Source organism: Arachis ipaensis, chromosome B5, assembly GCF_059453495.1.
Source record: "Arachis ipaensis isolate K30076 ecotype BB chromosome B5, ASM5945349v1, whole genome shotgun sequence".
Lineage (NCBI taxonomy): Eukaryota > Viridiplantae > Streptophyta > Magnoliopsida > Fabales > Fabaceae > Arachis > Arachis ipaensis.
Window position 1 is genome coordinate 152396532 of NC_142440.1, and position 14045 is coordinate 152410576.

Below are 14045 nucleotides of genomic sequence, written 5' to 3' on the forward strand. Positions count from 1 at the left end.
CCACATCAAAAAATAATTTTGTCCTATGGCTTGAGGTTGATCTTTGGTTGCTGTTGTTGTTGCTGGAAGGCAGTGTGACACTGTGAGAGTGCTGTTTGGAAAGGTTCTAGCTAAGGAAAGACTTGGTATTTAAGTGTGTCCATTGTGACCCACCTCTCTTTCCTGGGGACCCTTCCTAGTGCACAGTTGAGTTATACTATTCCAGTATACAGTTGCAACAATGTCAGGATATTCAAGTGCTGTGAAGCTTGAAATAGATAAATTTGATGGAAGAATCAATTTTGGCCTGTGGCAAATACAAGTCAAGGATGTGTTGATACAATCAGGTTTGCACAAGGCGTTGAAGGAGAAGATCTCTGGTTGCTCTCTCTATGAGAGAAGATAATGTTCTCTAGAAGACAAGAAGTATCCTCATGGTATTACCGCACTGCCATGGATAAGGATAAGTTGTGGCAATCGGGTCCACAATTGCACACGGGCATTGGTTGGCGTTGAGATGCAAGGTGTGTGGCGGAGTTAGGTCGATGGCTGAAGAACTTCCAGGAAAAGCCAATTTGGAAGTTGCACCATGAATTTTCAGCAAGGTTTCGATCTGTACCAAGGCGAAATGCTTGGAGTGGTCTAATTCCAAGTGAGTATACTTTCATGGTGGAGTATGATAGTTCTCTGAACTATGATTGTCGGTATAGACAATGGCAGCAAAGAATTGTCGGTGTTGACAATGGAAGCTGAAGATGTGTGACTATTTCAATCAAGGTGGAGATTGTTAGGATTTGGTTGAATTAGTCCCACATTGCTTAGGATAGCAAATGGAGTGGGTGGCCTAGGCTATAAATATGAGGCTAAGTTCTCCATTTGTTTTTGCACCAGTCAGAAACACTTTAAGCTTGTATCTGATTTTTCTTTTCCTCTGTACTCTTTGATTAGAGAGTGTTGTGAGGTGTAGTTAGATATTTGCTTTGAGAGAGTGTGGGTGTACTGGGGTGCCGGTGTTAGAAAGAAAGAAGTCTATGTGTTGTAACAATTTTCACATAGTGATATTCTCTGGTTGTCATTTGACAACGGCCGTGGTTTTTTCTCCGGTAATTGGAGTTTCCACGTTAAATTCTTGTGTTGTGATTGTGTCTATTTTATTTCTCTGTCAAATGTGTTTTCTCAAGGGGGAATGGTGTCTTATTCCCAACAGGATGCAATGCCAGTTTTATTTTGTCAAGAAAACGGCGGTAGTGCGCATATTGATCGATATCGATCCGATAGGCCTTGTTGGTATTTGGATCAATGTAATTCTCGCCATGGTTTTCCAACATAAAACTCTGCAAAATGAATCTCAATTAAATCACAAATGAACCGAATTATTTATCAGAACTAGTAAATTACTTAGGGAATAAAAAATTTGGCTTACCAAAATATCCGTCGGCACACAATAAATTTCTTCCTCAAACCGGCGATATTTTCTGTCGTTGAGAATCATACACACGGCATTGACCACCTACATGAAGAAAAGTTATGAGATATACGGCATTGACCACATATTATGTTCAGTTAACATAATAGGCAAAGAATTTACCATGTTTTCTACATCTTGTCCAGGCATTAGAGACAAGAAATGATGTATAAGCCCATCCAAATGCGCTTCATGGTTCAAGACGAATATGACGTCATATTCATTGGTAGTATCTTTGGTTTCCTTTACATGTATCATCCAATGATAACACTTCTCCTTCAATTCTTCCGTGATTTTTTTTTCTTTTTCCGGAGTTTTGTACCCTGCAGAGGTGGTCAAGCTCGGCTCAGCACTTGCTTCCTGAGCAAATTTCAATGATGCCGTCACTCCAGCAACAATCACCGCATCCGCCAGCACTTCAAGTTGCGTAACTGTCAATTGAGAGGCCGGGGGAGTTGGTTGAGATGTTGGAGGACTTATCCCAAGGCTGAAGGAAGGTGCATCATCTTCCCAGTTCTAAAGAGGAGCAGCACTGCAAGACGACAGACAAAAGTTTTAAGTAATAATGAAAAAGCAGTATCATATAACATGAAAGCTAATAAAAATGATATTAATTAAAACTTACACATTCAACGGAGGTTCTGGCTCTGTCTTTCTTGGGAAAGATTAACAAACAGAAGAGAGTCCAATAAAGAACACATCGAATTGATTTCTGGATTCAAATGAACCACAAGTAAACCAGGTAATGAACCGAAATTACCCAGATTTGAACAAGCAGTAAAACTTACAAATCAAGCTGTGCTTCTTCTTCCGATTGCCCTGCCACCGGAGCTTATTGGCACGATTGTTGTTGTTCTTCCGGAGGGCTGGTGCATCAAACAGAAAAGAGTTCAATAACGATCCGAAATTAATATCCTATACTATTAAAACTAATAAAAAGAATTTTAAGCACAACTTACTCATTAACAGAAGTTTCTTTTGTTTGACTCTCAGAAGAGACATGGGTGAAGGTCTCTTGATGTTTTATTATCTCTTCCACCAGAGAACTCAGAAGAGACACTACAATAGGAGCTCTAAGGAAGATAAACAAAGAAAAGTTAATATTGAATTACCAAAATAGGTACTGAGAAATCGAAGGCTGCACATTGAAAAACTCACATATCGAGAGATTTAGAATGAGTTTCACCTCCAACAGCAATGAGTTGGAGTTGAGGATCAGGTGTAGTGCTACTGACAATTAAACACAGATTTCGTGTCATTAATTAAACAAAAATTATTACCTAAATCTAAAAGACCAACATAAATATTTCAACTTACATAGTTGGAGTTTGTAAACTCTATTTTTGATGGAGTTTCTTTCTTCTAAAAATTTTTACTAGGGTTTTCGGGGTATTTTTCTTAATAAAAAAGGATACCAAATTAAAATCATCAAACAAGATTAAAAGCAAATGATTAAAAATATATCAAATTCATTTTTGGAATCCAATGAACCGAATTTACCTGTCATTGGCTGGTGTATTTACAGACGGTGTGGAGCTCGTCTGGGTTTGTAAAGGTTCGCTGCCCAAATCTACAGTCGGCAGTCTAAGCAAAAAAATAAATATTATTCAGTAAATCCAGAGGAATTACAAGAGGTTTTAAGAAAAGTTAGCAAACAAAGAAAAAAGAACTCGATATAAGAAACGGAATCTTACGTCTCGGATAAATCATTTCACGCCTCTGTCGAGTCAAAATCATCCGGAGGAACATTTGTTTTTTGAGCTCCATCATTTTTTCTCTTTGATCTTTTTTCTCTTAATAGCTGCAATATTTCTCTTCTTTTTTTCAGTAGCCCTGACCTTTACTTGTTTACTTCTGAAAATTCATAAAATAAGTATCAAAAAACCTAAAATAAAAGTATCAATGAACCGAAAATATCATTTTAGAAACTTACTCCCTTTCAGATTTAGTTTTTCTGTCTGAATCTGTCAGAACAAGCTTCCTTGATTTGGTTTGTTTTTTGGCAACCCTCTCTGGTTGTTTTCTTTTCATTGTCGGTGTTTTTCCGATTTCTTTTTCTTAGCGATACATACAAACACATCGAATTTATACTAGAGACAAATATCACAGCTATAATTTATTTAACAAGCACACATAAACAATGTTCAGCAAATAAAAGCGAAACTAAACCAAATAAATATCATACAAACATATCAATGAACCGAAAATAATCAATTCCCAAACTTACTAGTTTTCAGATTCACTTGTGCTCTCCGAATCTGTCGGAACAAGCTTCCTTTTTTTGCTTTATTTTTTAACCACATTCTATGATTATTTTCTTGTTTTTGTCGGCGTTTTTCCAAGTTTTGTTAAAATAACATGATGAAAATTTAAATAAATAGATAGTTTTCAAGAAGTATACTTAGATTCAGATTAAAAAAAAAAACTATCTTGATTAGATACAAATATCAGAGCTGTAATTAACTTAACAAGCGCATAAGAACAATTTTCAGCAAATAGAAGCAAAACTAAACCAAATGAACATCAAACAAACAAAGCAATGAACCGAAAATAGTCATTTCCCAAACTTACTGGATTTCGGATTCACTTGTGCTTTCCGAATCTGTCGGACTGCTTTGGTTTTTAGATTCACTTGTGGTTTCCGAATCCGTCGGAACAATCTTTTGTTTTTTCACCAGCCTCTGTTGTCTTGTTTTTTTGTTTTGCGGTATTTTCTTAGGTTTAGATTCAAATTCGGATTCAGAAAAATTATCTTCTTCCGAAGAAGAATCCAGAACAACAATTTTCTTTTTTATTTCTTCTGCTTTCTCTTCTCTTCCCCCTTCAGAATAACTATTTTAGACACCTTCTCTTTTGCTGTCTTTCTCTCCCTTAATTCTGCTCTGTACAAAAGTTCCTAAAACACAAACTTATTAGTTAGCAGAGTATTTTAGAAGCATCTGAACCGAATTTTTAAGAAAATTGTTTGTTTAATTTACCACTGTATCAGTTGCTTAATTAGCAATCCAGTCGAGCAGAAGACTCCGTGTCCAGTGGGCCACCCACGGTGGCCCGGGAGTCTCAGGTGCATCCAGTCGAGGAAACTTGCATTCATGGAAATATATTATTATCAAAACAAAGACGCAGCCGTCAACGGACTGTTTCTTTCCTTGTCTTTGGGCTTCAATCCCCTTCCTCAAGAAGCTCAGCACATGAGTTGCCCAATCCCATTGACAGATGTTGTCCACATGAAGGACATGCGGCTTATGGATCGGGGAGGCCGTGCTCACTGTTGTCGGCAGCAAAAAGCACTTCTGGACGAAGACGACAAAAGTCCTCTTGAATTTCTGCCGGTTCTCCTCTCCTTGAACACTCATATCAACCACATATTTTGTCAAAGATGCCAATGTAGCACTTTTGAAGCTGTTAATTATCTCCTTGTCTGCCTCACTCAGTTTGCCGTACTCAACTTTTTCAGAAAAACGCTCCCCTATAATATTTTAATAGCAACAAATCAGTCAAATATGCTCAGTTTTATTTTCTGTAATCAAATGAACTGAAAATAAAGCAACTAATGGACTAAAATAAGCACAAGTTGGAAAGTATATTACCGCCATGATTTATGCCCAGCGCATTTGCTACCTTATCAGGTGTTATGTATATTCCCCCATAGAAAGTGTCCAGGTATCCATAATAGTCATCATAGCAACCAATCAATTCTCTCAAGAGCTTGTGAGAGACGTTCATTTCCGGAAAATGTGCCAGTGCACCGAATCCCATTTCTTCAACAATATCTTTCTTTTGCTAACTCATTGCCTTGAACACCCTTGCTATTGCTTTTGTTTGGCATCTGAGATCGTGAGTTTTCTGCAAGGTTTTGAAACAGTATGTTATGATATATTTATAATACAAAATAGAGTTTATTTGAATGAAAGGTGATAAATATATTTAATGTGTATATATGCTTATGTTATAGCGCGGCTTCGGCATTTTTGTCACCATCATCTTTTTTATTTTTGTTGTAAGAACAAAAAAATTTAGTCAATACTTCACTCAATACACCGACAAGCACAAGCATGCATATTTTAATCAAGTGAATCAAAATCACCAACTCCGATGAACCAAACTCCATTCATGTTTGAATAAAATGTGTTAAACATTCAATCAACAAGGAAGATATTTCTGCATGCAAAAGAACTCAACTGAACACATAATAATCAGGTGAATCAAAATCAGCAACTCCAATGAACTTATCTCCATTCATGTTTTGAATAAAACGTGATAAACATTCAATCAGTAAGAAAAACATTTCTGCATGCAAAAGAACTCAACTAAACACTTAACAATCAAGTGAATCTAAATCAGTAACTCCAATGAACCGATCTCCATTCATGTTTTGAATAAAAAATGATAAACATTCAATCAACAAGAAAAATATTTCTGCATGCAAAAGAACTCAACTGAACACTTAACAATCAAGTGAATCTAAATCAGCAACTTCAATGAACCGATTTCTATTCATGTTTTGAATAAAACGTGATAAACATTCAATCAGCAAGAAAAACATTTTTGCATGCAAAATAACTCAACTGAACACACTAACAATCAAGTGAATCTAAATCACCAATTCCAATGAACAGAACTATATATCACAGAAAGAAAATAACAACACATTTGCATTCGTATGCCCTAGTTACGCAAAAAAAATGGAATTAGAATAAGTCGATCTACTAAATGAAGCAACTCAATCCAGTAAACCTTAAATCCAATTAAGAGAAATGCGAGATTGCGAGATTTTAAACAAACAGTAGTTTTTTTCATACATTTCGTAGTCTCTGTTATTGTTTTTGTTTGTTTTTTGTTCTTCCTTTCGAAACCTTCTCGCGATTCTTCAGTAGCAATTTCCGTAGAGAACGTGAACGAGGTTTGAAAGATTTTGAGAGAGATTTGAATTTCTCCAATAGCGATTTCGAGGTTGAAGAAGAAACGTTTTATATTCAAAGCGCGAATTAATGTTAACATTTTGGGAGGTTTATGTGCGTGTAATACACGCTCATTTAATGGGATTGAATTTTTTTTTATTGGGCCAACTTGAATAAATTTAAATAGAAAATTACATGGATGTATAACTCATCTGATATTTATATTTATATTCCCATAATGTTATTACATATAAAAATACTAGTCTAACTTAAATTGATGTAGTCCCAGCACTATAAAAGTATAAACTGATTTGTTTGGATCAACTGATTTTTTTTTGTTTTACTCAAAATTAGTCAAAATCTACACATATTAATCAAAATTCAAATAATAACAAAATATTACTCTCTATTTTTCGTTTATATTTTTGCTAAACATTGGTACACTTTTACCTATATTTTTTTTTTACCAAAGATAGGAGACTCGAACCCGCAACCTTTTAATTGAGTATGAGGAGATTATGCCATTTGAGCTATTACTCATTGGCCACTTTTACCTATATTGGGTTGGGCTATTTTATTAGCTTAATATATATATATATATATATATATATATATATATATATTCTAATTGAAAATAAAACCTTTTTGTAAGGAAAAAAAACAATACATATAAATTAAATTCTTAAAAATATTTTGTTTAAGCTAGCTACTCAAATATCCGTGCCCTAGCTGATTAATTATTGATGTGATTAATTGGTTAACATTAGTGACTGAATTCAACATTGTGATGCAAGGACGGACAAGCTCACAAGAAAATAATTACATTAAATCTATTTATTATTTTATGTTTAATGAAAAGAAAGAAAGAAAAGAAATTAATTAGAAGAACAAGAGGAAGAAGAAGAATGAGGAAAACATATGATTAAGGTGTGTTGTTGGCTCCTTCGTTCAACTCTCTCAACCTTCTCTCTCTCTCTCTCTTTCTCTCTCTCTCTCTCTAAGCATTGAGAGAGCCGCACCCACCAATACCACACTCTCCCCCAATCTGCCACCCGCCTCCGCCGTCAATCGCCGCCTCCCACGGTTGCGCGTGGGTCCCACGACTCACCCCTCTCTAGCTAAGGTTCTCTCTCTCTCTCTCTCTCTCTCTCTCTCTCTCTCTAAAATTCTCTGGATAAGATAGATTGTTTCGAATTTTGTGTCTCTCGTATCGTAGAAGGAAATTGCTGCGTGCGTGCGATACCTATGGATATGAACAATTGATAAGTCTCTTGCTTGCAGCAGTAAGTTTTTTAGGAGGGATTTGTAATTTGATAGTTTTATTTTTCACAATTAATTAACCCTAGGGCGGGGTGGATGTACGGTGTAGTTTGTGTTATTGGATGGTTTAGGAGAGACGGAGAAAAATGGATGGGAGAAAACGTGGGGTTTGGGGGCAGGGATTATTGGTTAGGGCAAAATAGTAGTTGGAGAAGAGGTGAGAGGGGGGAGGGGGTTCTGGGGGATCTTTGAAACTATGGAGAATCACTTTGGGTTAATTAGTGTTTTTAGCAGTGTTGATGATCCAATGCCGAATGTTTGAGTGACTATGGATGTTGGAAATTAAAAAAACAAAAAAACAAAAAAAAAAGGAAGTAGTGCTGGAGTGGTGGGATTTTTATTTGTGATTAACAAGCAACTTTAAGTTGTTGATAATTTTCTTATGGTATGTATTCTTGCTTGGAGTGGTGATGCTGAGTAGCTGCATATATATGGTTGGTTCCTAATATACATGGTATGATACTGTAATGTAGAATCTGTTGCACAATTTTTAGGAATGTAGGGTTACTCTGTAAGTAATGAATTTCATGCTTGTTATCCATTGAATATTTCTTACAGTTTGGCTTATTTTTATGAAGTTAACATTTGATTTCCTAGGGCAAGACCATTTTCTTTCTTTGTGGTGCTTCCTGAGCTTTAAAGGAATAATATCAAATGACTTATTGATCATATTACTCCCTGTTAGGGCTTCATCTTTCGATTTTTATTAAAATGTGCAACTATAGATTTCTTTTTCATCGGAAATTTTCTGCAATAGTGCAATTCAAGAATTGTCTGTGCCCCATATTCCTTGTGTCATCACTGATTGCAAGGATAGATGATTGGGGACCGTGCTACAAAATGCATATATAAATAGCAAATATCATGCACAAATGTATTCTCTAACCTTGCTCATATTTGTTGTCCTAAATTTCTATTGATGTAGGCCCTTTATTCTTTTGGAACTCTTCCTGCCAACATAAGCTGGTCATACCTCGTTGGGCTTTGGAAGAGGATAGCATAAAACTTGTTATAACAGAATTAATGGAGCTGAAAGTTTCATCTCCAAAACCAGAGACTGTTGTTCCATCTGATTGTGTAAGTAGCGATCCCGAGGAAAAGGAAGTTAGTGACGATGATGATGACGATCGGAATCATAAGCATCGGAGGAGGGAAGCTCGTTCTCAATCTTCAGAGAGAGATGTTTCAGAGCCTGTTAATAACAGGCCGTTCAGAAAACGTAACAAAAATTTTGGGAATCGGCATCCTTTCAGGGAAAATGAATCTCTAGGATTTGAAACAATGAAAACTTACAATGATGCCACCACAGATAAAGAGTTGTATTCTAAGTTTGAAAGAAGGCGCCCTGGATTGACTTCAGGTCCTCGAACACCTTTGGACATGAGACTACGGGCAAACCAACCTTTTACTGGAGATCCTAGTGTTGGTAGGGGAAGAGGTAGAGAATCTGGTTTTTGGAACCATCGGGATCCTAGGTTCAGCTCAATTGATGTTGCTACTCAATTGGTTCCAGGCTCTATTCCTCCAAGCCTTTATACTGGGCGAGGATTACCAAATGTTTCAAATGCACAAAGTGCATCCTGGAACACGTTTGGTTTAATTCCAACAGTACCCAATGGAGGACTAGATATGCTCCATCCAATGGGTTTACCGGGAGCTCTGAGACCTCCTATTAATCCATCACTAAATGTGAATATTCCTCGCCAACGGTGTAGAGATTTTGAGGAACGAGGGTTTTGCCTTAGAGGTGACATGTGCCCAATGGAGCATGGTGTTAATCGGATTGTTATTGAAGATGTCCAGGTACACTTTTTTGAAGATATTTCCTGTTTATTAATGAGTTGTTTAATCTTCAACTGCTGTAGTCATTCCATAATTGAATAAAATAGACTGACTGATTGCTTGTGAAATCACTTCAGAATTACTGCACAACAATTGTGTTCCAGTTATTCATACTATGAGGGTGTTATAATTAGGGGAAAAACAATTAGGCCATTTTTGTGGGAATATATAGTTTGTGGAATTATTTGGTGTATAATTGAGTTGAGTGCGCCAGGTGCCACAGCATATCATTTTTGTTTTTCCCACTTTGGGTGTATGCCATTGGTAACCAACCCAACCCCCAAGGAGTATGGGGATGATTTTTCAATTGCTCAATGTAGAAGATATTCTGTGAAATTTTTTCCTCTTGCTGTCCCTTTTATGAGATTCCTTTTTGATTTTTTTTTTGTTTTTGTTGGGGGGGTGGGGGGGTGGGGAGGGTGTTCTTGACCATAAAATGTTGACAACTTTTGTTGATAAAATGTTCAACATAAATTATGTGGGTTTTTTGGAACAAATGTGCAGAACATTCAGGCATTTAATGTTTGAGCAGCAATATATATCAACATTATCATTACTATAGTGTGTGTTGGTTGCTTCATTGAATTGGATGCTGCATAGTTCCTTTTCTATATGGTTGAATTCATTGCTAAACTAGAAGTTAATTTATTGTTGCCTCAGAGTCTTTCACAGTTCAACCTTCCTGTTTCGCTTCCAAGTGCACATCTAATTGGAGCTCCGGCAGGATCAGGATCTCTACATTCAGTAAATGCTTCCACCACAATAGTGAACAGCAAATGTATACCTGGAAAAATTAGCAAGTCTGGAGTTGGTGATGATGTCTTGCCATTGGATGGTGCATATCCAGGTCCTGGTTGCACAAGTGGAGCCGATGTTTATGATCCTGATCAACCCCTTTGGAATGATGGCGCTCTGGAGTCTCTTCAGTCATCCAAGATCGAAGAAACGGAGGCATTTCCTAGTGATGCTTCTGCCCACCATCATATGAGGTTATCAGAAGTTCCAGATGGTGATTGTCCAGTGGGTACTACCAGAACTTCTGTCAGTTCACAGGGTGCTAGTTCATCTGTCTGGGCCAGAATTGGTGGTTCAAAAAACAGATATGACATGAAAGAAAAGACAAACTCTACCATGAATCCCCTTCATTATCCTGAGAATCAATTGAAGGAAGATAATGATGAATTAGTTGCTGCTCAAACTGCTTCCTCTCAAGGAAAGCAAATGATAGCAGATGATACTGACCCAAAAGCCTTGGATGGTTTGATGAAGGTACAAACTGAAAGCATGCGAACTTTACGGAAACCTTCGCAAAAGGCATTGCGCACTCTATTTGTTAACGGTATACCTCAGAAAAGCAACAAAAGGGAGGCACTTCTTGCCCATTTTAAGAAGTTTGGGGAAATTATTGACATATATATTCCATTGAACAGTGAGCGAGCTTTTGTGCAATTCTCCAAGAGAGAAGAAGCTGAAGCTGCTTTGAAGGCCCCAGATGCTGTAATGGGTAATCGTTTTATCAAACTATGGTGGGCTAATCGTGATAGCATTCGCAGTGAAAGTACCACAAGTGGGAATGGTGTAATTGTAACTCCCCGTGGGCAAGCATCAGCTTTTGTTCCATCCATTCCTGTTCTCGCTGATAGGGGAAAAGATATACATCAATCTGATGCTTCAAAGACTAATGCTGAATTATCAACGCAATCTGATCAACCAAAGTCGGTCATCTTGGATGGGTCCAAGGGTCCACCTCCCATACAAAAGAAGCTAGAAAACCTGGAGCAATTAAAGGAAGAACTGCGCAAAAAGCAGGAAATGTTGGATCAAAAGCGTAATGAGTTCAGACGCCAATTGAGCAAACTTGAGAAACATGTAAGTTAAAATATCCTTGCATTTAATTTGTAATTAATAATACATTGGTTAGAAGCACATTGTTTTTTGGCTTTTGCTAGCTTAAATGGCTATAGACCTATAGTAAGTAGTGTGATCCGTTTGGTGTCAGGTACACTGCCTTCTATTTTCGGTCCAAGTCAAGGATATTACTAGCAACTAATAAAATGGCTTTTAATGACTTGTCCTTTGCATAACTATTAAAAATTGGACTTACAATTCAAGGATGATTACATATCTCCTCTTACTTTATCTTATCATCTTGTTTCCTGTATTGATATAATTCCTCCTCATAATATAAACTTTGATTTTTTCAGGCTACAGGAGTCAAGGGTGAAGTAGTTACCGAGCAAGCTGCCAAGAGACCCAAAACTGGCATGGCATCTGATGTTGCCAAACTAGCTTCTTCGCAGTTGTCTGATGCTGATACTGGTATGGCATCTCCACATGCAGAGACAACTGCTGATAAAAGCAAACAGTTGGTCAATACTGTATCTCAAAGTCCCAAACCAATTACTACAATGAGATTGCAAGAACCCACAGGCCTAAAGCAGCCAATGCAACCATTTGCGCCTGTAAACAGATACAAATTGGATAATCGTCCCACTGCTTTCAGAATCATGCCTCCTCTGCCTACTGGTCTAGCAGATGTAAGTTTCTCTGCCTATCTTCTATTTCTGAACTTACTAGAATGGATTTCCTTACCTGCGTGTGGGTAATACAATTCACTTGACTATTACACATTATTGTTCAACACTTCCACATATCTTCATGCATGAAAATATCAAATATTGGATTCAGAGTTTCAGATGTGTTCACTTACATTCATAAAAGGTTTTACTTCTTAAATTTTAAGATTTTGGTAACACCTTTGACTAAGCTATGCCATCATGCCAAGCCGCGTACATCCTTAGGATGAACCAGTGTTAAGTATTTCTTGTGTTTTAACACAGTAGATGCGGGTAGTGCCTTCAAATTGAAGGGTGTCATTTTTTAGCTGTTGTAAAGGTTTCGCGTTAGTTTTCTGTGGTGCATAAGAACTTGGTTAACAGAACTCATTTATTGTGTATCACACAGTCATTTTGTGTTGGACTTGTTCCTGTATTACTATTCTATATGGGACAGAATCAGTTTTAACTTATTATATTTTAGCTGAAATAAGTATAACTCGTTTTTGTTAGGTTGCCATTTTGAAGGAACACTTCTTACCATATGGCGAACTTTCCACTGTTGAACTAGAAGCTTCACAAGTCAATGGTAGTAACCAACAAGAGGCACGGATAATTTTCACCACTCGCCGTGCAGCCGAGAGAGCATTCGTTAATGGAAAATGCTGGAAAGACCATAACCTAAAGTTTGTGTGGCTGACACCTAGTAATTCTAGCAATGCTGCTGGTAGTAGAGAACATTCTCCTCCTGCTCCCAAGGAGCCTTTAGAAAAAGACCAACATCCTGAAGAACAATTGGAGAACTCTGCTAACCAAGAACCAATTGTATCAGATGATGATCCCAAAAGTTCCGAAATCAATAGCAGTTCAGAGCATATGGAAATGGAACAAGGTGAAGATGATCTCCAGGGTACCCCCAGGCAAGATTCCGCCAAACAATCACCTGATGCTAATGCCTGTTGAGAGGGTCTAATTATCAGATTTGTACAGCTGAGGTAAAAATTTTAAATCTATGAAACTATAATTTTCGGGAGCCTATTTTTTCAATTTATGAAAAATTTTAATTTTCCATATGTTCCTTTTTAACTATTGAGACATGTAAATTTCATCTTTTTTGGCTGCCTCCTCCTCCTCTTCATGTATTTGGTGGTATTAGTTGAATGGTTCAATGATGTTCTCAGCTTTGGATAGTTCAGTTGTAGGATCAAAGTTTTGATGATCAAAATTATGTTAGAAGCCACCGAACGGTTGCATAACAAATGTTTGGGAACCCTTCCCTTTTTTAATGTTTGCAGTTGCAGTAAATATAATTGAAGCTGTTAGTTTTTACTCCATTATGCTTCTGAATGAAACTTTTCTCTGCGTTTTTTTTTTCTTTTTTTTTTTAACGAATAAATTTCTGCTGAAGTATTTATAAAATAGAAAGAGCATTGATGTATTCCATCCACCCTTTTTATTCGTATGGCCAATAGGGAAAAAAGAACCTTCATCGTTTGATTCTTTGCGTCAATCTTTTTGATAAACTTTTTATGTTTCTGAATAATATTAAACGTTAATCATCCGAGTTTAAAACCAAGTCGAATGAGAAGCCAGAAGTGCTACTATATGTATTTTCAATTCTGGCCATTGTGTTCTATATAAGTCTTACTCTCACTCTCGAATTATTGTTTTTTTATATTAAAAAAATGTTCTGTTTATTAAAAGTTGATGTATCTAGATGCATTTACTTAGATACATCAATTTTAGTGAACCTCAAAAATTGAATGAGAATAAATTTGAGGAGACAGATTGCATTATTGCACCAATCAATGAAATATTGCGAAACTTTCAGATAAAAATCTATTTGGTTTAACCAAATCAGTTAAAAATAAAGATATCTATTCGTGTGTTTGGACGAATGATATATATGTATATGTATACACACACAAAAATGTCATTTCTTTGTATACTAAAATTATTTACCATATATTTATTGTGTAGTTT

The 14045-nt window shown here is 36.6% G+C and overlaps 1 protein-coding gene across 1 annotated transcript; it reads left to right on the plus strand.

The window, feature by feature from the left end:
• Window positions 1-7126: 7126 nt before the first annotated feature.
• Window positions 7127-13396, plus strand: LOC107644538 (zinc finger (CCCH-type) family protein / RNA recognition motif (RRM)-containing protein). The gene is made up of 5 exons (XM_016348417.3): window positions 7127-7468; window positions 8591-9468; window positions 10168-11376; window positions 11712-12044; window positions 12576-13396. Exons 2-5 carry the CDS (start codon window positions 8689-8691, stop codon window positions 13023-13025), a joined length of 2772 nt encoding a protein of 923 aa, XP_016203903.1. The 5' UTR covers window positions 7127-7468; window positions 8591-8688; the 3' UTR covers window positions 13026-13396.
• Window positions 13397-14045: the final 649 nt, after the last annotated feature.

Excerpts from the sequence above, each read along its gene's own strand:
- LOC107644538 (XM_016348417.3), top strand. The coding sequence starts at position 8,689 with ATGGAGCTGAAAGTTTCATCTCCAAAACCAGAGACTGTTGTTCCATCT. Across the intron at positions 9,469-10,167 it reads TTGTTATTGAAGATGTCCAG|AGTCTTTCACAGTTCAACCT; the intron begins GTACACTTTTTT and ends TTGTTGCCTCAG. Across the intron at positions 12,045-12,575 it reads TGCCTACTGGTCTAGCAGAT|GTTGCCATTTTGAAGGAACA; the intron begins GTAAGTTTCTCT and ends CGTTTTTGTTAG.